A 14,654-nucleotide genomic window follows, 5' to 3' on the forward strand; every position below is an offset into this window, starting at 1 on the left:
TGGAAATTAAAATAAACTAGACTAAAAGCTGGTTATTTGAAAAGGTAAGCAAAATTGATAAACCTTTAGCCAGACTCATCAATAAAAAATGAAAGAGGACTCAAATCAATAAAATTTGAAAAGAAAAAGGAAAAGGTACAACAGACACCACAGAAATACAAAGAATCATAAATGACTATACAAATAACTATATGCCAATAAAATGGACAACCTGGAAAATACAGACAAATTCTTAGAAAAGTACAATCTCCCAAGAATGAAACAGGAAGAAATAGAAAATATGAACAGACCAGTCACAATTACCTAAATTGAAAGTGATTAGAAAACCTCCAACAAAAAGTCCAGGACTAGATCACTTCACAGGTGAATTCTATCAAATATTTAGATAAGAGTTAACATCTATCCTTCTGAAACTTCTCCCCCCACCAAAAAAAAAAAAAAAAAATTGCAGAAGAAGGAACACTCCAAACTCATTCTATGAGGCTACCATCACCCTGACATAAAAACCAGACAAAGATACCACAAAAAAAGAAAATTACAGGCTAATATCACTGATGAACATAGACACAAAAATACCCAACAAAATACAAGCAATCTGAATCCAACAATACATTAAAAGGATTATTATGCACCATGATCATGGGCTTCTTAAGTGGCTCAGTGGTAAAGAATCCACCTACCAATCCAGGAGAGGGGGGTTCAGTCCCTGGGTCTGGAAGATCCCCTAGAGGAGGAAATGGCAACCTACTCCAGCATTCTTGCCTGGAGAATTCCATAGACAGAGGACCCTGGTGGGCTACAGTCCGTAGGGCTGCAATGAGTCAGATGCATTTGAGCATGTATTCACCATGATCAAGTGAGATTTGTCCCAGAGATGCAAGGATTTTTCAATATCCACAAATCAGTGTGATACACCACATCAACAAATTGAAGAATAAAAACCATATGATCATCTCAATAAATGGAGAAAAAACTTTTAAAAAATTAATTTTATTTATTTTAATTGGAGACTAATTACAGTATTGTGGTGGTTTTTGCCATACATTGACATGAATCAGCCATGGGTGTACATGTGTCCCCCCATCCCAAATCCCCCACCCACCTCCCTCCCCATCCCATCCCTCTGGGTTTTCCCAGTGCTTTTGACGTAATTCAACACCCGTTTATCATAAAAGGGCACATACCTCAACATAATAAAGACCGTATACAACAAACCTACTGGTAACATACTTAATGATGAAAAATTGAAAGCATTTCCTCTAAGAACAGAATAAGACAAGGATGTCCACTGTCACCACTTTTATTCAACATAGTTCTAGAAGCCCTAGCAATGGCAATCAGAGAAGAAAAAGAAAGAAATGAAATCCAAATTGGAAAAGATGTTAAACAGTCACTGTTTGCAGATGACATGATAATATACATAGAAAATCCTAAAAGGGCTATCAGCCAACTACTAGAGCTCATCAATGAATTTGGTAAGGTTGCAGGTTACAAAATTAATAACACATAAGTCTATTGCATTTCTATATATTAACAATGAAAGATCAAGAAGAGAAATTAAAGAATCCCATTTATCATCATATCAAAAACAATAAAATACCAGGAATAAACCTACCTAAGGAAATAAAAGACCTCTGCTGTATTCTGAAAACTATAAAATACTGATGGAAGAAACGGAAAATGACAAAGAAGGTGGAAAGAGATACCATGTTCTTGAATTGGAAGAATCAGTGAGGTCAAAATGACTATACTGCCCCAGGCAATCTACAGATTTAATGCAATCCTTACCAAATTACCAATGGCATTTTTTCACAGAACTAGAACAAAAAAAACCTTAAAATTTGTATGGAGACAAACAAATGACTCCAAATAGCCAAAGTAATCTTGAGAATGAAAAATGGAGCTGGAGGACTCAGGCTCCCTGACTTCAGACTACCATACGCTACAAAGCTACAGGCATCAACACAGTATGTTACTGGCACAAAATGGAAGAATAGATAATGGGATAGGATAGAAAGCCCAGAAATAAACCCATGCACCGACGGTCAATAAAACTACAAAAAAGGAGGCAAGACCACACAATGAAAAAGAAGACAATCTTTTCGATAATGGTGCTGAAAAAACTGGACAGCTACATGTTAAAAAATGAAATTAGAACACCCTTTCATACCACACACAAAAATAAACTCTAAATGGGTTAAAGGCCTAAATGTAAGAACAGACGGTATAAAACTCTTAAAGGAAAACAGAGACAGAACACTCTCTGACATAAATCACAGCAGTATCTTTTTCTATTATGTCTTCTAGAATAATGGAAATAAAAACAAAAATTAACAAATGGGGCCTAACTCAACTCAAAAGCTTTTGCACAGCAAAGGAAACCATAAACAAAACGAAAAGATAAACCATAGAATGTATTTGCAAATGATGTGACCAACAAGGGATTAAGTGTATGTGTGCTCAGTCATGTCTGACTCTTTATGGTCTCATGGACTGTAGCCTGCCAGGCTGCTCTGTCCATAGGATTTCTTAGGCAAGAATGCTGGAGTGGGTTGCATTTCCCTCTCCAAGGGATCATACCAATCCAAGGATTGAACCCACGTCTCTTGCATCTCATGCACTGGCAGGTGGATTCTTTACCACTAGCACCACCAGGGAAGCCCAAGAAGAGATTAGTCTCCAAAATTTACAAAAAGTAAAATTCATGTGGCTTAATATCATAAAAACAAACAACCCAAGCCAAAAATGAGCAGAAGACCGAAATAGACATTTCTCCAAAAAAGACATACAGATTGTCAAGAGGCACGTGAATGTTAACATTGCTTATTATTAGAAAAATACAAATCAAAACTACAGTAAGACATCACCTCACATTAGTCAGAGTGGCTATCATGGAAAAATCCACAAAAAATAAATGCTGGAGAGGGTGTGGAAAAAAGGGAACCCTCCAACACTGTTGGTGAGAATGTAAATTGGTATAGCCACTGTGGAGAACAGTATGGAGGTTCCTTAAAAAACTAAAAATGGAGCTACCATATGATCCAGAAATCCTACTCCAAGGTATATATCTGAAGAAAAAAATATATACCTGTCTGCAAGGATACATGCACTTCAATGTTCATCACGACACTGTTTACAATAGCCAAGACATGGAAGCAACCTAAATGTCCACTTATAGATGAATAGATAAAAAAGATGTGGTACGTGTATCCAATGGAATGTTACTCAGCCATTAAAAAGCATGAAATAATGCTACTTGCAACTATGCAGATAGATCTAGAGATTGTCATACTGAGTTAAGTAAGTCAAAGAGAGAGAGAGAGAAATATTGTGTGATATCACTTATATGTGGAATCTAAAAAAAGGATACAAATAAACTTATTTACAAAACAAAAACAAAGTCATTGACTTAGAAAACAAGTTTATGATTACCAGAGAGGAACAGTGGGAGCAGGGGAGAGATAGTTAAGGAGTTTGGGATTTACATGCACACACTGCTATATTTAAAGTGGATAAGCAGCAAGGACCTACTGTATAGCACAGGGAACTGTGCTCAACGTTATGTAACAACTTAAATAAGAAAATAATTTGAAAAAATATATATACATGTATATGCATAACTGAATCACTTTGCTGCATATCTGAAACTAACACAACATTGTTAATCTACGTTGCTGTTGCTGTTCCCTCCCTAAGTTGTGTCTGACTCTTTGTGACCCATGAACTGTGGTACACCAGGCTTCCTGGTCCTCCATTATCTCCTGGAGTTTGCACGAGTTCATGTTCACTGAGTTGGTGATGCTATCTAACCATCTTATCCTCTGCTGTCTTCTTCTCATGTTGCCTTCAATCTTTCCCCTAATCAAGTATGCTCCAATATAAAATGAGAAGTTTTTAAAAATGTGTTAAGATTAGAAATGGTTCCAACATACTTGGTATACTATTTCTAAAAGACTGAAAATACTGACATAAGCGGATAGTCATGGAAACTCGATTGAAGTGAGAAGAATTTTTATTCCATTTAGTAATATTTTCCCTTGACACCTGGGACCGGTAGTCAAGGGCATAACATACTAATAATCAAAACTTTTTCCACAGGAAATTTTGAATAAGAGAAAAAGTTTTCACTCAATCACAAAGAAATATTTTGAAGAGACAGGATCATGAAGTACATATAATCAGATATATATGTAAAAACACACAAACAAAATCTAAAATTGCCTTTATGTATTATACTTGATTTTGTTCATGTTGTTCAGTTCAGTTCTCCTAAACTGAACTGAATCTGCAAGCTTCCTTGAGACCATTTGTCTTATAAATGGCCTGCTATCTACAATGAAGAATAACGGACCCACTCAATTACATTGAATCGAAATCTGCAACCACCTTTTAAGAATCTACTGTGGTAGAAACTAGAAATACTGAGATAAAAGAGAAGTGGTTCCTGCCCAAAGGACCCTCATCATGGATCTCCTTGGAGCTCTGTGTCATCATTTGCTTTATTCCTCCAACAAAAGTTTGTTGATCTTGTTGAGTTGACCAAATGTGTGCTAAGTACTGTGACAACAATAAAGAATAAGGCACTCTTCATCCTTGACATTCTTGTTCAGTTCAGCTCAGTTCAGTTCAGTCGCTCAGTCGTGTCCAACTCTTTGTGACCCCATGAATCGCAGACACTGGGCCTCGCTGTCCATCACCAACTCCCAGAGTCCACCCAAATTCATGTGCATCAAGGCGGAGATGCCATCCAGCCATCTCATCCTCTGTCGTCCCCTTCTCCTCCTGCCCCCAATCCCTCCAGGATCAGAGTCTTTTCCAATGAGTCAACTCTTCGCATGAGGTGGCCAAAGTACTGGAGTTTCAGCCTCAGCATCAGTCCTTCCAATGAACACCCAGGACCGATCTCCTTTAGGATGGACTGGTTGGATCTCCTTGCAGTCCAAGGGACTCTCAAGAGTCTTCTCCAGCACCACAGTTCAAAAGCATCAATTCTTCGGCACTCAGCTTTGTTTTTGTTTTGTAAATAAGTTTATTTGTATCTTTTTTTAAGATTACACATATAAGTGATATCACACAATATTTCTCTCTTTCTCTCTCTGACTTCACTCAGTATGACAATCTCTAGATCTATCTGCATAGTTGAAGGAGCATTATTTCATGCTTTTTAATGGCTGAGTAACATTCCATTGGATATATGCACCACATCTTTTTTATCTATTCAGAGTCCAACTCTCACATCCATACATGACCACTGGAAAAACCATAGCCTTGACTAGACAGACCTTTGTTGGCAAAGTAATGTCTCTGCTTTTTAATATGCTATCTAGTTTGGTCATAACTTTTCTTCCGAAGAGTAAGCGTCTTTTAATTTCATGGCTTCAGTCACCATCTGCAGTGATTTTGGAGCCCCCAAAAATAAAGTCTGACACTGTTTCCACTGTTTTCCCATCTATTTCCCATGAAGTGATGGGACCAGATGCCATGATCTTCGTTTTCTGAATGTTGAGCTTTAAGCCAATTTTTTCACTCTCCTCTTTCACTTTCATCAAGAGGCTTTTTAGTTCCTATTCACTTTCTGCCATAAGGGTGGTGTCATCTGCATATCTGAGGTTATTGATATTTCTCCTGGCAATCTTGATTCCAGCTTGTGCTTCTTCCAGCCTAGCGTTTCTCATGATATACTCTGCATATAAGTTAAATAAGCAGGGTGACAATATACAGCCTTTTTGACATACTCCTTTTGATATACTTGACATACTCCTTTTCCTGTTTGGAACCAGTCTGTTGTTCCATGTCCAGTTCTAACTGTTGCTTCCTGACCTGTATATAGGTTACTCAAGAGTCAGGTCAGGTGGTCTGGTATGGCCATGGGACTGGAAAAGGTCAGTTTTTATTCCAAACCCAAAGAAAAGCAATGCCAAAGAATGCTCAAACTACTGCACAATTACACTCATCTCACACGCTAGTAAAGTAATGCTCAAAATTCCCCAAGCCAGTGAAAGAGGAGAGTGAAAAAGTTAGCTTAAAGCTCAACATTCAGAAAATGAAGATCATGGCACCTGGTCCCATCACTTCATGGGAAATAGATGTGGAAACAGTGGAAACAGTGTCAGACTTTATTTTGGGGGGGCTCCAAAATCACTGCAGATGGTGACTGAAGCCATGAAATTAAAAGACGCTTACTCCTTGGAAGGAAAGTTATGACAAACCTAGATAGCATATTGAAAAGCAGAGACATTACTTTGCCAACAAAGGTCTGTCTAGTCAAGGCTATGGTTTTTCCAGTGGTCATGAATGGATGTGAGAGTTGGACTGTTAAGAAAGCTGAGCACCGAAGAATTGATGCTTTTGAACTGTGGTGTTGGAGAAGACTGTTGCGAGTCCCTTGGACTGCAAGGAGATCCAGCCAGTCCATTCTGAAGGAGATCAGCCCTGGGATTTCTTTGGAAGAAATGATGCTAAAGCTGAAACTCCAGTACTTTGGCCACCTCATGCGAAGAGTTGACTCATTGGAAAAGACTCTGATGGTGGGAGGGATTGGGGGCAGGAGGAGAAGGGGACGACAGAGGATGAGATGGCTGGATGGCATCACTGACTCGATGGACGTGAGTCTGAGTGAACTCCGGGAGTTGGTGATGGACAGGGAGGCCTGGCGTGCTGCGATTCATGGGGTCACAAAGAGTCAGACATGACTGAGCGACTGAACTGAACTGAGGCTTCAGCTATACGTGAACCATGAACTTCCAGATGTTCAAGCTGGTTTTAGGAAAGGCAGGGGAACCAGAGATCAAATTGCCAATATCTGCTGGGTTATTGAAAAAACAGGAGAGCTCCAAAAATATCTATTTCTGCTTTATTGACTATGTGAAAGCCTTTGACTGTGTGGGTCACAATAAACTGTGGAAAATTCTGAAAGAGATGGGAATACCAGACCCCCTGACATTACTGTGGTGTACACCAAAACAAAACACTTGTCTAAGCCTCCTCTAGTATAAAGGATAAACACTGATGGTCTGAACTTCACCAGTTACTTGCTCTTCAGTTGCTCTCAATTGGACTTTCAGACTGATTTTAAAAGACTATTTCTCTACCACAACATTGTAAATTGGTTATAGTCAAATAAAATTTTTTGAAAGGCTACTTATTTCTGATTCAAAATGTTTTGGAGGCAAATATAAAAATTCTCCTTTCCAAATTTTCAAATGTTATTCCAAATGTCTCTGAAATAAAAATGGTGGATGGAATAAGAATTAGATAAGAAAGCTGATGGCCCTAAGAGACAACAATTGCTCATTACTTACACTGAACTTAAAAAGATCTCATTATTCCAGTAACAAAGTGGCTGGTAGAGATTGCTGAGGTGGATTGCTTACCACTAGAGAAATCACCCTAGTGCCCTTCTTTCTTATTAAGTTCCAACATAATCTAGGTGAATGATTAATTTTCCCCAATAAAAGGAAGATATTAAAATGAATACACCTTTGTTTTTATTTCCATTACTCTAGGAGGTGAATCATAGAGGATCTTGCTGCAACTTATTGGGGATTTCTTTAAAAAAAAAACAACACTAGGAATAAACCTGCCATATGATCCAGCAATCCCACTACTGGGCATATACCCTGAGAAAACCATAATTCAAAAGACATATGTACCCCCAAATTTATTGTAACACTATTTACAATAGCTAGAACATGGAACCAACCTAGGTGTCCACTGATAGATGAATGGATAAAGAAGTTATGGTACAAATATACAGTGGAATATTACTCAGCCATAGAAGGAATGAATTTGAGTCAGTTCTAGTGATGTGGATGAACCTGGAGCCTGTTAAAAACAGAGTGAAGTAAGTCATAAAGAGAAAAACAAATATCATATAATAACACATATATAGAATCTAGAAAAAATGGCACTAATGAATCCATTTTCAGGGCAGGAATAGAGACACAGACATAGAGAACAGATTTGTGGACACAGCAGGGGCAGCAGAGGGTGGGATGAACTGAGCGAGTAGCACTGACACATACATTACTACATGTAAAATACACAACTAGTGGGAAGTTGCTGTGTGACACAGGGAACTTAACCTGGTGCTCCATAACTACCTAGTGGGGTGGGAGGAAGTTTCAAGAAAGGGGGAGCATATGTATACTGCTGCTAAGTCACTTCAGTCATGACCGACTCTGCGCAACCCCATAGACGGCAGCCCACCAGGCTCCCCCGTCCCTGGGATTCTCCAGGCAAGAACACTGGAGTGGGTTGCCATTTCCTTCTCCAATGCATGAAAGTGAAAAGTGAAAGTGAAGTCACTCAGTCGAGTCTGACCCTCAGCGACCCCATGGACTGCAGCCCACCAGGCTCCTCCATCCATGGGATTTTCCAGGCAAGAGTACTGGAGTGGGGTGCCATTGCCTTCTCTGGAACATATGTATACTTGTGGCTGATTCACATTGTTGTATGGCAGAAACCAACACAAAAAAGTAAAGCAATTATCCTCCAATTAAAAATTAAATATATATTTAATATAAAATTACTAGAACTGCTAAACAGATTAGTGAGGTAGCAGGAAACAAGATTATCATATAGAAATCCATTGCATTGTTAGTGTTAACAATGAAATATCGAAAAGGGAAAGTTAAAAAGAATCTCTTTTAAAACAAAATATTTGAGGGCATTTTTTTCCCTATATACTATATTCTAGCTAATGAATAAAGAAGAAGTGACAAAACCAAATTATCTCTACTTCTCATTCCATAATGGATCTAGGCAAAGAGCATCAATGGCTGCTAATACAGACAACCAGGCATTCCCCTTGTAGAATAACAAGAGTATAATATAATCTGTCAGCTCACCTTCTCCCATCAAGTCTGAATCCAATCAAATCTCTACATCCAGCTATCAATTAATGAAACTACAGATGTTAGAAAAACATGTTAAATTATGTCAAAAGAATGCAATCAGCAAAATTCAGATTTTGTAAAACTGTACAGGACAAATGACTCAATTTCTTCAACAAATTTGAAAATGTTGTAGAGGAAAAGCCATAGAGACTTAAAAGATTTCTCAACTAACCACATTCTATAGGCTTTATTTGGTACCAGTTCAAACAAACAAAATATGGCTCCACATAAACACTTGTATGTAAGTTTTTATAGCAACATTATTCATAATAGCCAAAAAAAGGATAAATAAATGTAGTATGCTGCTACTGCTGCTAAGTCGCTTCAGTCGTGTCCGACTCTGTACGACCCCATAGACGGCAGCCCACCAGGCTCCTCTGTCCATGGGATTCTCCAGGCAAGAACACTGGAGTGGGTTGCCATTTCCTCCTCCAATGCATGAAAGTGAAAAGTCAAAGTGAAGTCTTTCAGTCGTGTCCGACTCTTAGCGACCCCATGGACTGCAGCCTACCAGGCTCCTCCATCCATGGGATTTTCCAGGCAAGAGTACTGGAGTGGGGTGCCATTGCTTTCTCCAAAATGAGTATAGTATATCCATATAATGGATTATTCAGCCACAAAAAGGAATGAAGTACTTTTCCATGATACAACATATGTCAGGGGGCTCATTAGTCAAGAATCCGCCTGCTAATGCCAGACTATGAAAAATCCTATCAACAGAGGAACCTAGCAGGCTACAATACAGTCCACAGGGTCGCAAAGAATCAGACACGACTGAGTAACTAAGCACAACAAGCACAGCATATATCAACCTGGAAAATTTTAAGCTAAGAGAAGGTATTATTCACCGGGTTTGTTTTGCCCAATGTGCCTACAGCAGGCCAAAATGATCAGTCACTGATGTGAGCAGTGAAGCAAGAAAAACAGGTCTCATCTACTCCAAGAAGGCAAGATACTCATTTTTCTACGCAGGCATCTAAGTGACGGGCCTCCCAGGTGGCGCAGGTGGGCCTCCTGCCAATGCAGGAGATGTGGGTTGATTCATGGGTGGGGAAGATCCCCTGGAGGAGGAAATGGCAACCCACTCCAGTAATCTTACCTGAGAAATTCCATGGACAGAGGAGCCTAGTCCAGGGAGTCACAAGGAGTTGAACACAACTGAGCACAGCACATAACAAAGCTACAGGCTTCTGCACATCTAAAGGTCACGAATGTGCTTGCCTGCACATGCCCAGTTCAAGAGTCAATGGTCCTTTCTAATGAGTTCAGCTTCAACTATACACAGCTGACCTTGTTCTGCTTGAACTAGATGCAGCCGACTCCAAGTTCTGGGAAAACAACTCAGGCAAAATCATGTTGTTCAGGCTACCAGGTCTTTGGAGGACATGAGAGTCTTAAAATCTCCATTAGCAAAAGGAGGTGAAATGTATTTCACCCATGGGTTCAAAAGAAGCCAGACACATAGTAACTATTCTACTGATATAAAATATTTAAAATAAGCATATCCCTAGAAAGCTCATTAGTGGCTGCCAGGCACTGAGTGGGAAATAGGAAAAGTGACTGCAAATTGATACAGAGTTTCTTCTTGGGGTGATGGAAATGGTGGTTATAACAGTGGTGATGATTGTACAACTTTGTGAAAATACTGGAAACCACTGAACTGCCCATTTTTAAATGGTGAATATTATGGCTTGTGAATTGTACCTCATTCTTCAGGGAAAAAATGAACACATCTTTCACTCACTGGTCTGGGTTGAAGCTAACTGAAGCTATAACAACTTAGGGTAACATACTTGGAATCAAATCTGCTTTTTAATAAAAATGGGCTGGCAAATGAATGAATACCTAAAGTTCAGACTAGACTTTCCTATATCAATATCTCCTGCTTTTTGCTTTCTCCTAGAAGTACAATATGGTAGAACTAAAAAAGTTTTTTCTTGACAAAGTGAAAGGCGCTCATTCGTATCCTATTCTTTGCAACCCCATGGACTGAATTCTCCAGGCCAGAATACTGGAATTGGTAGCCTTTCCCTTCTCCAGGGGATCTTTCCAACCCAAGGATCGAACCCTGGTCTCCCACATTGCAGGCGGATTCTTTACCACCTGAGCCACCAGGGAAGCTTTCTTGACAAACTAGACTTTAAATTCTACAAGGGCAAAGACCATGCTTATTGTACTCACTGCCTGGCGTATACACAGAGACTGAGGCTGCTCGGTCATGTCTGACTTTTTGAGATGTCATGAACTATAGCCTACCAGGCTTCTCTGTCCATGGATTCTTCCAGGCAAGAATACTGTATTGGGTTGCCATTCCCTTCTCCAGGGGATCTTCCCAAACTAGGGATCGAACCCAGATCCTCCCACATTACAGGCATATTCCTTACCATTTGAGCCATCAGAGAAGCCCTACACAGAGACTAGCACAGAAGAAAGTGTGTTGAATAAATGGGAAAGCAAATAATTCATTTAACTTTCTTAGAAGAGCAAGAGTCTTTCGACTTTAATTTTTCTTTTTAATTTTGTAAAAAAAAATGAAGTATAATTGATTTATAATAGCATATAAGTTTCAGGTGTGTGTGTGTATATATATATATACACACACATATATATGCATTATTTTCCCTTGTAGATTATTATATGATATTAAGTATAGTTAACAACAACATATCTTTAATCAACTGTACTCCAATACATACTAAATTTTTTTTTTTAAACTTAAAAAACATTGAGTATAGTTTCCTGTGCTATACAGTAGGTCCTTTTTGGTTACCTGTTTACACATAGTAGTGTCAATATGTTTGGAGAAGGAAATGGCAACCCACTCCAGTGTTCTTGCCTGGAGAATCCCAGGGACAGCGGAGCCTGGTGGGCTGCCATCTATGGGGACGCACCGAGTCGGACACGACTGAAGCGACGCAGCAGCAGCAGCAGCAGCAGCAGTGTCAATATGTTCATATCAGTCTCCTAATTTATCCCCCCCAACACCCCCTTTCCCTTTTGGTAATTACGAGTTTGTTTTCTGAGTCTGTGAATCCCTTTCTGTTTTGTAAATAAGTTCATTTGTATCTTTTTTTTTTTTTTGGATTCCACATATAAGCAATATCATTTATTTGCTTTTTCTGGGTTGCTTCCCTTAGCATAATAATCGCTAGGTCCATCCATGTTGCTGCAAATGACATTATTTCATTCTTTTTATGTCTAATATTCGATATTTTATATATATACAAAATGGAATATATATATACATACATAGATACTGCATCTTCTTTATCCATTCATCTGTTGATGGACACTTAGGCTGCTTCCATGTCTTGGCTATCCTAAATAGTGCTGCAATTAACATTACATTGCATGAATTGTAAATATAGTACTACACAATCTCAGTTTGTTGAATCCACAGATATGGAACCTAAGGAAAGTGAGGGGAAACAGTAATTTATGAACTTGAAAAAGATGTTATTTGAAGAAAGAAAAGGGGAAAACACCACCATCATTAAAGACCAAAGGCTTATGCCTTGGTGACCTATTTTAAGTCTTTTAAGTTTTATTTTTGTAAGGATCATTTATTTATATATTATTAGGTTTACAATTAATTTTTTTTCCAGTGTTTTTGAGATACAACTGACATAACACTGAGTAAGTTTAAGGTGTACATTGTGATGATTTGGCATATGTTTATCTTGCATGTGAAATGATTACCATAGCAAGGTTAGTTAACACCTCTGTCATATCATATAATTATAATTCCTTTTTTGTGGTGAGAACATTAGGAATTTTCAAGTATAAAATATAGTTTTGTTAACTATAATCACCATGGTGTATATTAGGTTGTCAGAACTTATTCATCTTATAACTGGAAGTTTAATAAACTTTATTTTCAAAGCTTCTTAAAAAAAGACTAAAATATGTACATATGTAAGCACCTATGTACACATGTAAGCACCTATGTACACATATATGCATAGACTACATTCAGACTTGTTGATCACTATTTTGTTTCTAAATGCAAAATAGACCATCTGTTAAAAGAATTATTTCAGGGCTTTGCCAAAGGTCCACACTTTCATGTGTGCTTTGGGTCCCTGCCCTTTTCATGATAAGTTGTTTTTCCCCTTCTTTCTCTTGCCTTTGCCAAAGAATGTGATACTTTTTCCACTCCATGCTTGGTTTTTGTGTATTAATTAGCATAAACTGCTATAGGGATTCTTGGAATTCTGAACTTTCACAACATGTGCTATTTCTAAGGTAACTGAAAAGAAACATGGTCTGGATTTATCAATCTTTTTACATCCTTCAGGTAGTATCAGTTGATTTCAGCATTTTCAAAGCTCTATTGTTGAAAATGAATTGAGTTTGATACCTTTGGGATAAAAGCTATAAACTCTGGAAAACTTTTTAAAAATGTTCAGATGAATATATGCATATTATCTATGTAAATGATATAATCTGTATAGTGCACACACGCATATATATATTTTATCTTTCTGGCAATAAATTGGGGTGGGGTACATGTGTATAGTGATAGTCTAAAAATGGTTCCTGAAGTTATCAAATATTCATCCCTAGAACCTACAAATATTATATTTGGAAAAATCATCTTTATTACTTTGTTTGAAAAAATAATCTTTGTGCAGATGATTAAGTTAAGGATCTTGAAATGTGGTTATATTCTGGATTATCCAGGTAGACCCTAAATGCAATCCCATATATCCTTGTAGGATGGAGGCAAGAGGAGATTTGACACCTACAGAAGAGGAAGAGACAAGCTAAACCATGGGAGCAGAAACTGAAGTGATATAGCCACAAGCTGAGAATTGCTGGGAGCCAACAGAATCTAGAAGAAGCAAGAACCAAATTGCCCCTGGAGCTTCCAGAGGAATCACATATTTTCCAATATCTTGATATTGATCCACCAAAATTGATTTCCAGACCGTAAGAGAATAAATTTCTATTGTTTTAAGCCACCAAGTCTATGGTTATTTGCTATAGCAGCAATGGGAAACATATAAATACACACGCAAAAATTGCACATACAGTATAAATGTGTGACTAAAACCATCACTGCACCCTCTCTAAGGCACCCTCTCTAAGGTTTTGGGAGGAATCTCTGAAAGACAAAAATTATGCAGGCTGGACTGATTAAAAGCCACCATCCCAAACCTATGCATAATTAAACTACTGAAAATATGGAACTTGGTATCAAAAACTGCACACCTGGAGAATGATGGGTGTCAGAGGCAATAAACATGGCGGCTATAGGAGCAGGCGAGGGGAACAGCCCTGCCCTGTGACTCCTCACGTGGCGGCAGTTGCTTATAGTAGGATGAGACGGTTTGGTAGGCGAGAAAGGATGATAAACAATGTGCATGTGACTGTGGACCTGGGAGGAAATGATGAACACCCACACTCAGAAAGAATAGGCACTGAGGTCCCATACTGTCAGCATGCCATGTTTTCCCCACACTTGCAGTGAAACAATGTTCTGGCAGGCTGCATGAACACCTACAACAAGATAATCAAAAATAAAACTCCACTACAAACAAGTGTAAACAATCCAGAATAATAAGCTATTTGAGGAAGCCAAAACCTAAGAGAGAGAGAGAGTAAACTCAATGAATGGAAGAAACTAAAACAGAGAAACAGAGTTGAGTAAGCTAAATGAGGGTTTTTTTTTTTAATATAATTATATTAAAAAGCAGAGACATTACTTTGCCAACAACAGTCTGTCTAGTCAAAGCTATGGTTTTTCCAGTAGTC

At 38.4% G+C, this 14,654-nt stretch overlaps 1 protein-coding gene across 2 annotated transcripts in view; it reads left to right on the forward strand.

The window, feature by feature from the left end:
* The window catches only part of CD200 (CD200 molecule), a 75,772-nt gene extending 61,911 nt beyond the window's left edge, over positions 1 to 13,861 (forward strand). For both annotated transcript variants that reach the window (XM_044941744.2, XM_044941748.2), the window contains one exon: positions 13,616 to 13,861. In XM_044941744.2, the coding sequence (XP_044797679.1) occupies positions 13,616 to 13,638 (23 nt within the window). In that variant the 3' untranslated portion in view covers positions 13,639 to 13,861. The remainder of the gene's footprint in view (positions 1 to 13,615) is intronic.
* Positions 13,862 to 14,654: the final 793 nt, after the last annotated feature.

Source organism: Bubalus bubalis, chromosome 1, assembly GCF_019923935.1.
Source record: "Bubalus bubalis isolate 160015118507 breed Murrah chromosome 1, NDDB_SH_1, whole genome shotgun sequence".
Taxonomy (NCBI): Eukaryota; Metazoa; Chordata; class Mammalia; order Artiodactyla; family Bovidae; genus Bubalus; species Bubalus bubalis.